The 13,997-nt window shown below is 45.7% G+C and overlaps 1 protein-coding gene across 1 annotated transcript in view; it reads left to right on the top strand.

The window, feature by feature from the left end:
• The first annotated feature begins 2,376 nt into the window (after window positions 1–2,376).
• The window catches only part of ATP10B (ATPase phospholipid transporting 10B (putative)), a 53,391-nt gene continuing 41,770 nt past the window's right edge, over window positions 2,377–13,997 (top strand). Inside the window, exon 1 of the mRNA XM_082214688.1 lies at window positions 2,377–3,003. Coding sequence (XP_082070814.1) covers window positions 2,537–3,003 — 467 coding nt within the window. The 5' untranslated portion in view covers window positions 2,377–2,536. The remainder of the gene's footprint in view (window positions 3,004–13,997) is intronic.

Here is a 13,997-nt window from a genome sequence, read left to right as displayed (position 1 = left end):
AAATTGGGGTGCGTCTTATGGGGCAAATGCCTGCAAGCCTCGCGCGCCCGGCAGGAGGTCCCACCGGGTGCACGAGGCTTGGGGCAGCAGCCTGTCGCCCGAAGCACGGGGAGCCCTCGGGAGGGCTCCCCCTGCTTCCGGCGAGTGTCTGCAAGCCTCGCGCACCCGGCAGGAGGTCCCACCGGGTGCGCGAGGCTTGGGGCGGCAGCCTGTCACCCGAAGCACGGGGAGCCCTCAGGAGGGCTCCCCCTGCTTCGGGCGAGTGTCTGCAAGCCTCGCGCACCCGGTGGGACCTCCTGCCGGGTGCGCGAGGCTTGGGGCGGCAGCGGACTGCTTGCGCGCACCTAGAAGCTTGGGGCGCGCTGAGCTCAGCACGCCCCAAGCTTCTAGGGGCGCGCGAGCAGTCCGCTGCCGCCCCAAGCCTCGCGCACCCGGTGGGACCTCCTGCCGGGTGCGCGAGGCTTGGGGCGGCAGCGGACTGCTTGCGCGCACCTAGAAGCTTGGGGCGCGCTGAGCTCAGCACGCCCCAAGCTTCTAGGGGCGCGCGAGCAGTCCGCTGCCGCCCCAAGCCTCGCGCACCCGGTGGGACCTCCTGCCGGGTGCGCGAGGCTTGGGGCGGCAGCGGACTGCTTGCGCGCACCTAGAAGCTTGGGGCGCGCTGAGCTCAGCACGCCCCAAGCTCCTGGTGTAGCGCAGCGATCCGCTAGCCCTGGGAGAGCCCCGCGGCTCTCCCAGGGCTAGCGGACTGCTTGCCGGCACGCAGAAGCTTGGGGCGCGCTGACCTCAGCTCGCCCCAAGCTTCTGGATTAGCGCAGGGGTCCGCTAGCCCTGGGAGAGGCGCCCGGCTCTCCCACGCTAGCGGAGACCTTGCCGGCACGCAGAAGCTTGGGGCGCGCTGAGCTCCGCACGCCCCAAGCTCCTGGTGTAGCGCAGCGCACCTGGGGGGGAAATAAAAAATTTTTCCTTTATTTCCCCCCCAAAAATCTAGGTGCGTCTTATGGGCCGGTGCGTCTTATGGGGCGAAAAATACGGTAAATCTGCACTGAGTACCATCCATTGTGCATCTGTTAGAAGAAAATGTGCATAAAAGCACACATATTAGTGAAAGTAGCGTGCACAAAAATGCTTTTTATTAGGGGAAATGGCTTGCAAAACTGTATCTTAGGCAAAATATGGAAATCTGTTTATTAGTATAAAATTGCAATGAAAGGCTGGTGAATTTTCATGAGGATCTCTTTTAAAAACCACAAATTGCTATGGAAATGTGGTAAACTGAATTTAAGATTGGAAAAAATGAGAAACTTAACTGAGACCCAAACGTGACAGTTTCGTCCATCCCTCCTCACAGTGTGGGGTTAGAAGACTTTCAGGAGGGTATCTGGGTTTTGCTGCATTCCCAAATATGTAATTGAGACTTGGGCTCAGAAATTAACTAAGCTACTATATTTTGTTTTAAATGGATTTTCTGATCCCAATTCAAATCAAGCCACGTGGAATTTGCTTGTCACTAGATCTGTATATGTTTTACAACTGCCAATGGGCACTGAGGAAGTGGGAAACCTCTTTGTGGGGACTCCTTAAGAAGTTTTGGGCTGCAACTGGAACAGTCCTGTAACTGGAAGTGTGCCTCACATCAATAACTAAGGAAGGAGGCATCAAGTTGCATTGTTCTATGTCTTGGGGGGGGTTAAAAGTGCTACAGTGCTTTGGTCCCTGCCCTCCTAACACCACACCACAGAAAGTTATTCACAAAATAAAGATGCAACCTGTTTTCAGCAGCTCTGTATTCAACTCCTCTTTCTCCTTTCTACTTCCTGGTCCAGGCCCAACTGGACTATTTCATTTTTGGCTACAAGAAGGAAGCAGAATGCAAAGGAATAACATTTCCAGAGGCTGGGAATCCTCATGGTGACAAGAAATACAATATATTATGAAAAGTAAACACAAATATGCAAATGTTCTTTTTTTGTGCAAATAATGCAGGCTGTGGAATTCATCTTTGGTCTGTGTGTAGTTTAGTTTTGTTGCATAGAATTTCTTTGTGCAGAAATTTGATTGATTTTGAGCCCTGTATGCATGTGTGTGTGTGTGCGCGCACACACACACAAACACACACACACACAGCATTTAATATATATTAAACCTGTGATATCAAGAATATGTCCCAAATATTCAAATAAGAGACAAATAGGCTGAAACATTGTCTGCTGTTCACAGTGAGATTCAGGAAGTTTCTATACAAGTGTATATCTGAGGAACAAAGTCCTCATTCATCACTACAAAGAGCAAGCACTAGGACCCAGGATCACTCACTTGGATGACTGGAAAACCGGTTTATAGGAGGCTGATACCTGTGTGCATTTGTGACGTAGGTGTTCCAGCAGGTGTTGACTAAAAGCAAGTGAAAGCAATCACTTTAGTTAAACTCAGACCGGCACTTTGCCGTACAGCGAACCTACTTAAAGACTGAAGCTTAAATTTTCAGAAACCTGTGCAGGAAAGTGTGGCTTTTAAGGGGCAGGAAGATGTCAAGGAAATGTGCCCTATAAAATTCCTGAGGGACATCTTTTGGTTCAGAAGACCATGCTGCCAGAATGCTGCTTCTGATTCTGAGAATGAGGAGCCTGAAGAGAGAAGGACGAGGAGAAAAAAGAAAGAAGAAGCAAAAAGAGTCGTCGTTTCTAACTTGCCCTTTGAAGACACGTGGAAAGAAAACCCAAACAGACATTATGTGGGCAACAGGATCAAGACCACAAGATACACCCTTCTGTCCTTCATCCCTAAAAACCTGTATGAACAATTTCATCGATTTGCTAATTTATATTTTGTGGGCATTGCAGTACTCAATTTTGTGCCAGTGGTCAATGCATTTGAACCTGGGATATCTGTGATCCCAGTCTGTGTTATCATGGCCATCACAGCTATCAAAGACGCTTGGGAGGACTTTCGGAGATTCAAACTGGACAGAGAGATCAATAGCATGGGCTGTCTGGTATACAAAAGGTAAATAAGTCATTGGATTCAATTTGGGGAATGCTTCAGAAACATGCATTGAAATATTAGATTAAAAGGCGTATTTGTCTTTTTGTTTAAGTGACTATTTGCGGGTAGATTCTGTAACACAATAATAGTGTGTTAGTGATGTGTTTATTCTGCTTAATTAGTTCAACAATGCTTTACCAATAATATAGCAAAAGTGGGACAAAAAAATGCCCAGAATGTTTGTGGTATCAAAAGTTATGGAATTTCAGCAGAAAGTTATAGGTTATGTACACTGACTGGAAATGAAGCAGTATGACCCAATACTTTTGCTGGTACAAACAGTATTGAAATTGGGACCACTCCAATAGCATGATCAGCATAATTTACCATGAATGCACAATAGAAACTATATCTGGAGGGGGCTGAAATGTCCCCCTGCACACTCAGACTTTTGCCAGAGAATTGTTGGCTAAAAATTGACCTGTGATTCAGAAACACAAACAACATTTCTCGTTTCAAAATAACTTGGAAGGAAAGTGTTCTTCTTAAGTATTTCTAAGCAGTGCATTCAGTGAAAGGGGGCAAATTCAGAGACTGCCTGACAACGATGTGTTTCCTGGTTTCTGTGCATGATTGCTTTGTAAAATTCTAGTAATCTCATCTCTTACTTTAGGTAAAAGGGGAGAATTGTTGTTTTCATAGGGTGCTACAACCTTACACCTCAACCTTTTGAAAAATAATATTGTTAATGGTGTAGGACGTATTGGAAAAATCTGAGTTGCTGAAATTGTTGTCAACCACATCAGAGCAGGGATTTTTTTGTAGTTCATTTCCTGGTTTCTTGGTCTCTTCATTTCTTTTATTGTACTATTCCAAAGATAACATGAGTGGAAGCTAAGCCATGCTTAGGCCAGGAAGGCCTTATGCTCAAATGTATGCTTCTCTACCTCCCCTTATGTGCTCCAGTTTTCTCCCTCACTTCCTGGTGCTTTATAACCATAGCAAGGGCAGTGTCCAACCAATGCATTCTGTCATTGCAATGATTTCTGCATTGTAGCTTCCTTCCTTCTCCTTTCCTGCTCCAGGGATTTAGGGTACACACAATGGGAGGAGAGAGGGGAAAGTTCCATTGTACGAGTAGGAATCCTTGCAATGACGGAATGTGTTGCCTACCCTTAAATTGGATACAATCCTTTTTCAATACATCCAAATAGGGCAAATGATATTTAATGCCCAAAACAATTTGCCTCCATACAGAACTGGAAACTGCACTGTGAACTGGGTTTCCCATTCTGGCTTGGAAGTGAACAATGGTTTACAGTAACCTAATTTGCCAACTTCAGACCAAATAACAGACCATGCTTATTGCAAATCAAGAAGTGAGTGAGAGAAGTGTCTCTTTTATGCCAGAGATCTACATTATCCATCACCACATTAGAACTCCATCAGAAATATGAAAACAGAACTGTCTTCCAATTTCTGTAAGAAATTCTGTTCTCTCACATCTTCAAGTTACTAAAAGATTAAGGAAGATTGCATCTCAAATTTGTCCCACCTACAAGGATAGTACAACTTCAGTTTAGATTGGCTCAAAACAAGCATGAATGATCTCGAGCTATTTGCCCTGCAAGAATTTTCTGCTCTGTATCCAGTGTCTGATTGTGGCACATTGTGGTCAGGATTAAGTGGGAAGATCTGTCTTTAGAACTGGTCAGTCTGATATCTTGTGAACGGTAGGAGGCAATGCTCCCTATCAAACATGAGGGCAAAAAGAAAAGGATAAAATTAAACACTTTCCATGTGCATTAGAAATTTGAGCATAGTTTCTATGGTAAGGTATGAAACTTAAGGTAAAGGGACCCCTGACTATTAGGTCCAGTTGTGACCGACTCTGGGGTTGCGGCGCTCATCTTGCATTATTGGCCAAGGGAGCCGGTGTACAGCTTCCGGGTCATGTGGCCAGCATGACTAAGCCACTTCTGGTGAACCAGAGCAGCGCATGGAAATGCCGTTTACCTTCCCGCCGTAGCGGTACCTATTTATCTACTTGCACTTTGACGTGCTTTGACGTTAAAAAACTTCCCTGAACAGGGCTGCCTTAAGATGTCTTCTGAATGTAAGGTAGTTGTTTATCGCTTTGACATCTGCTGGAAGGGCGTTCCACAGGGCGGGCGCCACTACCGAGAAGGCCCTCTGCCTGGTTCCCTGTAGCTTTGCTTCTCGCAACGAGGGAACCGCCAGAAGGCCCTCGGCGCTGGACCTCAGCGTCCGGGAAGAATGATGGGGGTGGAGACGCTCCTTCAGGTATACTGGACCGAGGCCGTTTAGGGCTTTAAAGGTCAGCACCAACACTTTGAATTGTGCTCGGAAACATACTGGGAGCCAATGTAGGTCTTTCAAGACCGGTGTTATATGGTCTCGGCGGCCGCCCCCAGTCACCAGTCTAGCTGCCGCATTCTGGATTAGTTGTAGTTTCCCAGTCATCTTCAAAGGTAGCCCCACGTAGAGTGCATTGCACTAGTCCAAGCGGGAGATAACCAGAGCATGCACCACTCTGGCGAGACAGTCCGCAGGCAGATAGGGTCTCAGCCTATGTACCAGATGGAGCTGGTAAACAGCTGCCCTGGACACAGATTTGACCTGTGCCTCCATGGACAGCTGTGAGTCCAAAATGACTCCCAGGCTGCGCACCTGGTCCTTCAGGGGCACAGTTACCCCATTCAGGACCAGGGAATCCTCCACACCTGCTGTCCCCCAAAAACAGTACTTCTGTCTTGTCAGGATTCAACCTCAATCTGTTAGCCGCCATCCATCCTCCAACCGCCTCCAGACACTCACGCAGGACCTTCACCGCCTTCACTGGTTCTGATTTAAAAGAGAGGTAGAGCTGGGTCTTCTATAGGGCTATGTACTGGGTTCAGGCAAGGGCTAGTGCCTGGGCAGTATCGAGGTGATTCTAGGGAGTCTGGGTGTTGCTCAGGTTGGGTTGAGACACCCAGAGAAATGCAAAATTCCATCTTGTCCCCCTTGCTACTTAACATCTGTCTGAAGCTGCTGGGAGCTGCCATCATGAGATTTGGAGTAAAGAGACATCAGTATGCAGGTGACCCCCAGCTCTGTCTCTCTGTTCCATTGGAATTGGGAAATGTGGTTGAGCTATTAGACCAGTACTCAGAGGCAGTGAAAAGACAGAAGTGTTATGCATCCCAAATTCTCATGTTCAGGAGGTGGGGAGATGGCCTTTTCTGAATGGGGTAGCAGTTCCCTGGAAGGAAGAAGATGCAGCTCTGTTACAGGAGACTCAGATTGCTTCAGGGGCTAGAAGTTCTTTTTTTTTCCCCACCTCTTGTTGGTTCACCATCTACAGCCCCATTTGGACAGAAATGACTTAACCACTGGACTCCATACTTGAGTAACTTCCACATTGGGTTGTTGCAGTGTCCACTATGTGGTGCTACCCTTCTTCACTATACAGTTTTCATTGAATGTTGAAGACACACCTTTTTTTTCCGGATGTTCACACCTAAGATGTATATTTTAGGACCCACTCGATTTTTGTAATTGTAAACTGCTGTTAAACCATTTTTTAATATTGTATTTTATATTGTGGCAATCCACCTTGGGACCTCAGAGTGAAGCACAGCTAAATAACAAAAACACTCTTTTGGAGGCAGAAACGGAGTCCCTTTAAAGTTAACCTAGCCACATGGGAGCCATTTTCCCATTACTGTGGTTTGGGTAACATTTGAATAACTCATCCTGGGTGGACAAGGGCCAATAGTGTGCTTCTTCTACCCTAAATGAATTGATAGCTCCCCTCTCCTAGCGCCGCACACCAATCTTATGTTTAGGAATCTGTTTTTGGCCCGTGCTGTGCATGTGGTTGGGCCATGGAGAGCAATTCCGCTCAGCTAGGGTAGCTTTTAGGGGGCCTGATAGCCATACAAAGGAAATGGGGGCTTATTGTGTGGTATATCAGCCTCAGCAATTTCAGTACATAAGAGGCAATTGGGCTTCTATGTAACTAGTTAACACGCCTTCCTTCTATAACCCCTCTTCCTTTCATTCCCAATTTCTTTATTTGTATTCTACTCAAGAATTTTCTACTGACTCCCCCGATTTTTCAGACATAGCATTTCCCTTTTCTCTTCTAAACTCTTGTTCCTTTCAACCATTTCTTGCAAGGGGGAAATACAGTGGTACCTTGGGTTAAGTACTTAATTCGTTCCGGAGGTCCGTTCTTAACCTGAAACTGTTCTTAACCTGAAGCACCACTTTACCTAATGGGGCCTCCTGCTGCCGCCGCACCACCGGAGCACGATTTCTGTTCTTATCCTGAAGCAAAGTTCTTAACCTGAAGCACTATTTCTGGGTTAGCGGAGTCTGTAACCTGAAGCGTATGTAACCTGAAGCGTATGTAACCCGAGGTACCACTGTAAAGGTCTGGATTTTTCCCTTTGCGGAAATCACACCGCTTATTTTATAGCATAAATTGGTTTGCATTTTGTTTGTTCTTCCTTATATCTATATTCCTTTTGTTTGTATAACAAAGAAGGCTAAGAAATATTCTGACCTTTGATCACCGAACGCCAAAGTGGCACTAGTGCTTGAAAAAGAAAGAAGGAACAGGGGAGGGCAACTTCCGTGTATGATCCTGACGGCACTTAGTGACCTTGCAGCTTCGGTAGGTCACTGTAGGATGCTTTTCTGCAAGACACCCTCTCCTTGAAGACCCTAGTGCATCAAAAGCCCACTCCACAGCAACTTGGGCCAGGGCTTTCAGTGTGGCTGCCCCTGTTTTTGTGGGACAGCGTTCCTGTTGAGATGCAACAGGTGTTCACTGTTTTTAATTTATGGAAATAATTAAAGGCATCTTTGGTTCAACAGCCTTTTTCTAGCTGGAGGACAGGGAGGGAGAGAGTAGGTCTCTGCCCTGGTTGTTTATATGTGTAGGGTGGGATTTAGCATCACGCTATGACAAACACTTCGAATGTACAAGCATTTTAACTTGCCATGTGAAATGATACCGCCTCTCTTTCTCCCACACACTGTTCCAGGGATTCTCCTGCCCCACCCAAGCCAATTTCAGGGTGTGCACGGGGGAAGGACAGGGAAGAAAGTCTCATTGCACAAGCAGCTGTTTTTCTGCAGGGTTTCTGCTAATGAGGCTCTCTGGTGAATCATAGAATTATAGAGTTGGAAGGGCCCTTGTGGACTATTTAGTCCCACCAATGCTTTTTAAATCTATCTTGATTTTTATGTTGCTTTAAAACCTATTTTAGTTGTTTTTATTGCATTGTTATAAATGCCTTGAGACTTCAGTGAAAGTTGATTCATAGATTGATATTAATAAGAGAACAGGAGTATATCAGAAAGGCCTCTTTTGTCTTTCATCAGCTAACACGGCTCTACAAAATCCTCCCTCCCCCCAGAAAAAATAATAATATTGAGACTTTGTCCTCAAGAAAGCTATTTGCCTTCCCAGCTGAACTGTATCCTGGGATTATCGTTTAAGCAATAGTCATTTTTATGTGGTGCAGTTTTCCTGGTTTTCTTGAAAAACAGCTACTTCAGGGCTATGGCCCTGTACCACTTTTCAAACGAACTTAATATAAATTGCAAATTGAATGGTATCAATATATACTGAGGCAGTTTTATGAATGCACACTGTGTATCTTATGGGGCATATTTGTAATGCTGTGCGTTGTACCGATTTGCAGCTGTAGCCTGAGGATAAGTTGCTGCAAGTTGTCTGGACTTGCTTTTAAAATCTCTCAGTGCTTTAGGTTTTCTGTCTCTCTCTCTCTCTCTCTCTCTCTCTCTCTCTCTCTCTGTGTGTGTGTGTGTGTGTATCTGTGATCATAAATAGAGATGAGTGCTTTCTGTGCAGCACACTGACTTGGGTGAAGAAGTGATCTTTCATTGGGTTTTGTTTTTTCTTTCCAACAGTGAGGTGAGTTAGGCTGACATGATGTGTTAACCTGAAGCCAATATGTGCAGTCAATGGAAGCAGGGAGTGATTGTGTGCGTGAGAGAAACAGAAATGAATGTGTACTTGAAGCTCATTTGGTGGTCTAGAGCAAGTCACTGGCCCAGCTCGGACATGGCATACTAATAAACCATCCTCTTTTAAACCAAAAATAAGTGATGTTTTGCACACTTCTTTCCTTCTTGTACACACCATAATAGAACACTTCTAGGCTGCGTTAAAGTACTGTATAGGGAACTACACAAATGTGGTTGTACTGTTTTATTGTTGTTAGCCGCCCTGAGCCCAGCTTCTGCTGGGGAGGGCGGGATATAAATAAATATTATTATTATTATTATTATTATTATTATTATTATTATTATTAATTTCTGACTACAAACAAGGATATTAAGCAAGGTTCTGAGCCATGTTTTTTATCCTGGGGTAGCATGAGTTAGATTCTGGCTCAGGGTTCCCCAAGGACATGCTCTACGGGGAGCTGGCTTCCAGCACCTGGCCAGTTGGCAAACCAACTCTGTGTTACAAAGATGTCTGCAAACATGACATGAAAGTTGACAACAACATGTGGGAATCCACAGTGCCTGGAGTCAGGCAGTCAAGTCATGTATCCATAACAGTGTCCAGAGGAGGAATGACTACTGGGAGGAGTGAAGAGAGAAGAAATGTCATGGTGCATCTGCAGCAACACATCTGGATGCTTTCATCTGCCCCAGATGCAACAAAACATGTCTCACCTGCATCAGTCTCTACAGCCACAGCAGGCACTGCAACCTTCCAACAGCTTGACCTCACCCACAAAGGTGCATTCCTCCATTGACTCCCAAGACGGATGCCAGCACCCATTCACAGAAAGTCAATTTACCCAGCTCCGTATTTGCATGCCTTTTAATCTCTTGGGAGGGCATGAGGCTCCCTCACAGCACCACCGAACGGTGGCTTCTGCGTCACAGAATGAAACAGCTGTGAGTCACCAAAGCCTCCACTCCTAAACCATTCCCAACAGATGCCCATCCGTTCTGGAAACATCTCATGAAGTTTCACCCTGTCAGACATTATGCTGGAGGCACAAGGCTATGCACCCCAACCCATCTGTTCCTGACTTCGCTGCATTAAATGGCAAGGTCTGAAGGGGCCTTGAAAGCACATTCACTTGAAACTGCTGACAAGCCTTGGTGAGCTCTGGAAAGCTCTGTGATCAGGGTTCCTGAACGCAGGAAGGAACCCTGTAAGCAAGTTCGGTGGTGGAGGGGCAGAGACAGAACGCACAGGCCCCTTGCATCTGGCATGCTCTTGGACAAATGAACGGTTCGTCTGTTTGATTGCAGAGCTGCTCCGACGGGATTTATTCTAATGTTTAACCTCAAGCATTGGCTTGTCAGCAGGAAGCATCTCCAGCATGGTGAGCTATTTTGGCTCACGCTCCAAGCTTGTAGCTAGTTTTTACAGCACTGCCACTCCAAGTGTGAGGCAAGTCGTCACAGGGCACTAGGAGTTGCTTTGGAGAAGAGTGTCTCGCTCTCCTGATCTCTTGATCATCTTCACTGGTCTGAGCGACTTGCACAGCACGGCTTCCATTGAGCAATGGCTAACCAGAGCTGAGTCCTAAAGGGAGCAGGTACTTCACATAATGATAATAACAGACACGCTGTGACATTCAAATCACTCCAGGCGATGAATTAATTTAGCTGTTTTCATTTATCAGCAAGAGAGCATCATACTTTTTCTTTCCCTGGCAGAAAAGCAGGTGGAAATAATGCACTGTTCCCCAGACAGAGGCAGCAGGTGCCTCTTTCATCAAGAACTGTGACACACCCTCTGCTTCTATTGCTGTGCCTAAAGTGGGTCAGAGAAAATCCTCCCTCCCCACAACCAACTCTCGACAGACAAGGTTTAAACATGCTTCTGTATAAGATATTCCCCTCCCTATTTTCATGATTAAAATACTTTTGAAAACCTCATTTTGAACGTCTGACATTGCTCTCAGCACAGCAGGAAAGAACCGTATTGGCACAACAGCACAATGTAGGAGTTGTGCATTGGTGCTGGCAGACGGGTGCAGCCAGTGTATGGAGTCCAGATCTCAAGGCAGCCTACTTGGCCCTGCAGTTTCCACCCATTGTGTTTATCACCCACCTGGAATAAGGTGACAGTGAGTTCAGGAGACCACATTCACATGCCCACAAGGTCTACTGTAATGGGCTGGAGCTTCTAAGGGATCCAACCTTCTTCTTTTTTTTTTTTTTTTTTTTGAGAGAGAGAGAGAGAGGTGTGAATACATGGCTCTGTGTTGTGAATCTTATTGGGTTCTGGAGCAAACTTGGAGTTCCCTTTATTCTTAAACCCAGGTTTATTTATTTATTATTTGTGGTGTGGTGTAGTGGTTAAGAGCGGTAGTCTCGTAATCTGGTGAACCGGGTTTGCGTCTCCGCTCCTCCACATGCAGCTGCTGGGTGACCTTGGGCCAGTCACACTTCTCTGAAGTCTCTCAGCCCCACTCACCTCACAGAGTGTCTGTTGTGGGGGAGGAAGGGAAAGGAGAATGTTAGCCACTTAGAGACTCCTTAGGGTAGTGATAAAGCAGGATATCAAATCCAAACTCTTTTTCTTCTTCTTTATTTATTTATACGTACCCCGCCCATCTGGCTGGGTTTCCCCAGCCACTCTGGGCAGCTCCCAACAGAATATTAAAAACACAGTAAAACATCAAACATTAAAAACTTCCCTAAACAGGGCTGCCTTCAGATTTCTTCTAAAAGTCAGATAGTTGTTTATTTCCTTGACATCTGGCGGAAGGGCATTCCACAGGGCGGGCACCACTACCAAGAAGGCCCCCTGCCTGGATCCCTGTAACCTCGCAGTGAGGGAACCACCAGAAGGCCCTCGGAGCTGGTCTCTAGGATAAGATCTGTGCTGTGCAAAATTACTCACAGCCAGTGGAGACTAGAAGTGGAAGACAAGATCTGGCCAGCAGACCAGATGTGAAACTCCCCTGTGCTCTGCAGACCACTTTTGCAGATGGGCACATCCACCCACTTGTCAGTTCCCTGATATCACCATGATCTCAGGTGCTGGAGATTCCTCACTTGTGTGAATTCAAGCTATATCTGTGAAGGAAGACACTGTACAGCTCAAGCCGTGGCTGTCAAAGAGCAGGGAGCACACTTAACAGTTCTTCCTTTTAGTCACAGATTGACATTTCAACCCATGGTTCGGACTTTCCCAAACCAGGTGAAGGTGTGTGGGTTTGTTCCTTTGGTGGAGGGGAAGAGCAGGATAGAAATGTAATCATAAATAAAATGACAGTAAATAGATTGGGTCTGGCAAGTCTAATTAGGAGATTCCCCACCCCTGGTGTGGAGAGAACATTGAGTTAGATGGACCAATCATCTGACTCGATACAAGGCAGCTTCCTATATTCCTGTGTTCCTCTGCCTCTATGGGAGGAATTTAACACTACATAAGCAAACTCTCATTCAACAGGATGTCACCTTCCTCTTCTCCTTGCTGCAGCCCCTATGCACCCCAAAAATCTGCCCTTGAACCAGATTTTGAGGGCACACGGGGAGGCTGCAGGGGGGAAGAAGGGAAAGTAGAGTCCCGTTCAGTCAGTTCCTTTGCACCCAGGCAACTTGCTTGGAATGCAACACTTTGCTGTCATTACTGTATCCAGGACTTTCAAGTAAGCCAAGCAAAGTGGAAACATTTTTCTTCCCGAAGTGCAATACTTCACATTTGTCTTCATTGTATCGATTGCAGGCTAACTCTCCTATTTATCAGGATCATTTGAGTCTTTAATCCTATCTTTTAAAGCATTTACGATCCTTCATCACAGTTCTGTTTTCCAAACAAATACGCATTTTGTTCTCTGTTCATGTTCTTGATGGAAATATTGATTCAGTGCAATCTATTCCCCTTTCAGCGGACGTCAGAGTCATAACCACTATGTCTGTGATCACCAACTTTAATTTATTTCCTGTTACAAATTCCCAGCTTAGGGACATAGATTGTGAACAAGTTCTGAACACAAAATGGGAGATTAAAGAAAGAGACCAGGCAGCGGAGAAAGATACCTGCCACAGTACCTCTAAAATACCTCAGAATTGTTTGAAAACTTGGTGGCTTTTAGGCAGTACTAAGTAGCTGTTCCAATCACCCCATAGCTGTTTGGGTAACCAAGGGAGAGGCTCTGCAGAAGCCTTTTTCACATGAATCAATTCCTAGCAGGTAGCAGATAACCTATCCATTCTTAAGGAAAGCAGCCCTGAGTGCTCACTGGAAGGACAGATCCTGAAGCTGAGGCTCCAATACTTTGGCCACCTCATGAGAAGACAAGACTCCCTGGAAAAGACCCTGATGTTGGGAATGATTGAGGGCACAAGGAGAAGGGGATGGCAGAGGACGAGATGGTTGGACAGTGTTCTCGAAGCTACCAACATGAGTTTGACCAAACTGCAGGAGGCAGTAGAAGACAGGATGCTTGGCGTGCTCTGGTCCATGGGGTCACGAAGAGCTGGACACGACTAAATGATTAAACAAGAACAATTGCGAATCTACGAAGACTTCTACAGTGCATCATTGTTGGGGGTGCCTTTGAAGGCTACTCAGAAGCTTCAATTGCTTGAAAACACAACAGCCAAATAATTGACTAGGATTAAACATATGGAATCTACTGGTATCTTGTTGGTATTAAACATCTTCCCTGGTTTCTTATGTGCTTCCAAGTACAATTGAAAGTGCTGGCATTGACCTGTAAAGTTATCTAAAGGTGAATATCAGAATATCCCAAAGGCTGGTGTACCCATACAAATCTGCCCATTCATTAAAATAATCATCAACGGCCCTTCAGGGATTAGTCAAGTAGTGACAGGAAAGAGAGATTTTTTTCTGTTGCACTTATGGAACAATTATGGAACACCCTCTTCAGAGGTGCTCATCTATCACCTGCTATCATGAATTTTGGCCAAATAATTCAAGAGTTTTAAAAACAAATATACATTATTGTACTTATTATATGTCTGTGATCAAT

The sequence above is a fragment of the Podarcis vaucheri genome (genome assembly GCF_965113315.1).
Source record: "Podarcis vaucheri genome assembly, chromosome: 2".
NCBI lineage: Eukaryota > Metazoa > Chordata > Lepidosauria > Squamata > Lacertidae > Podarcis > Podarcis vaucheri.
This window is presented reverse-complemented; position numbering and strand designations above follow the sequence as displayed.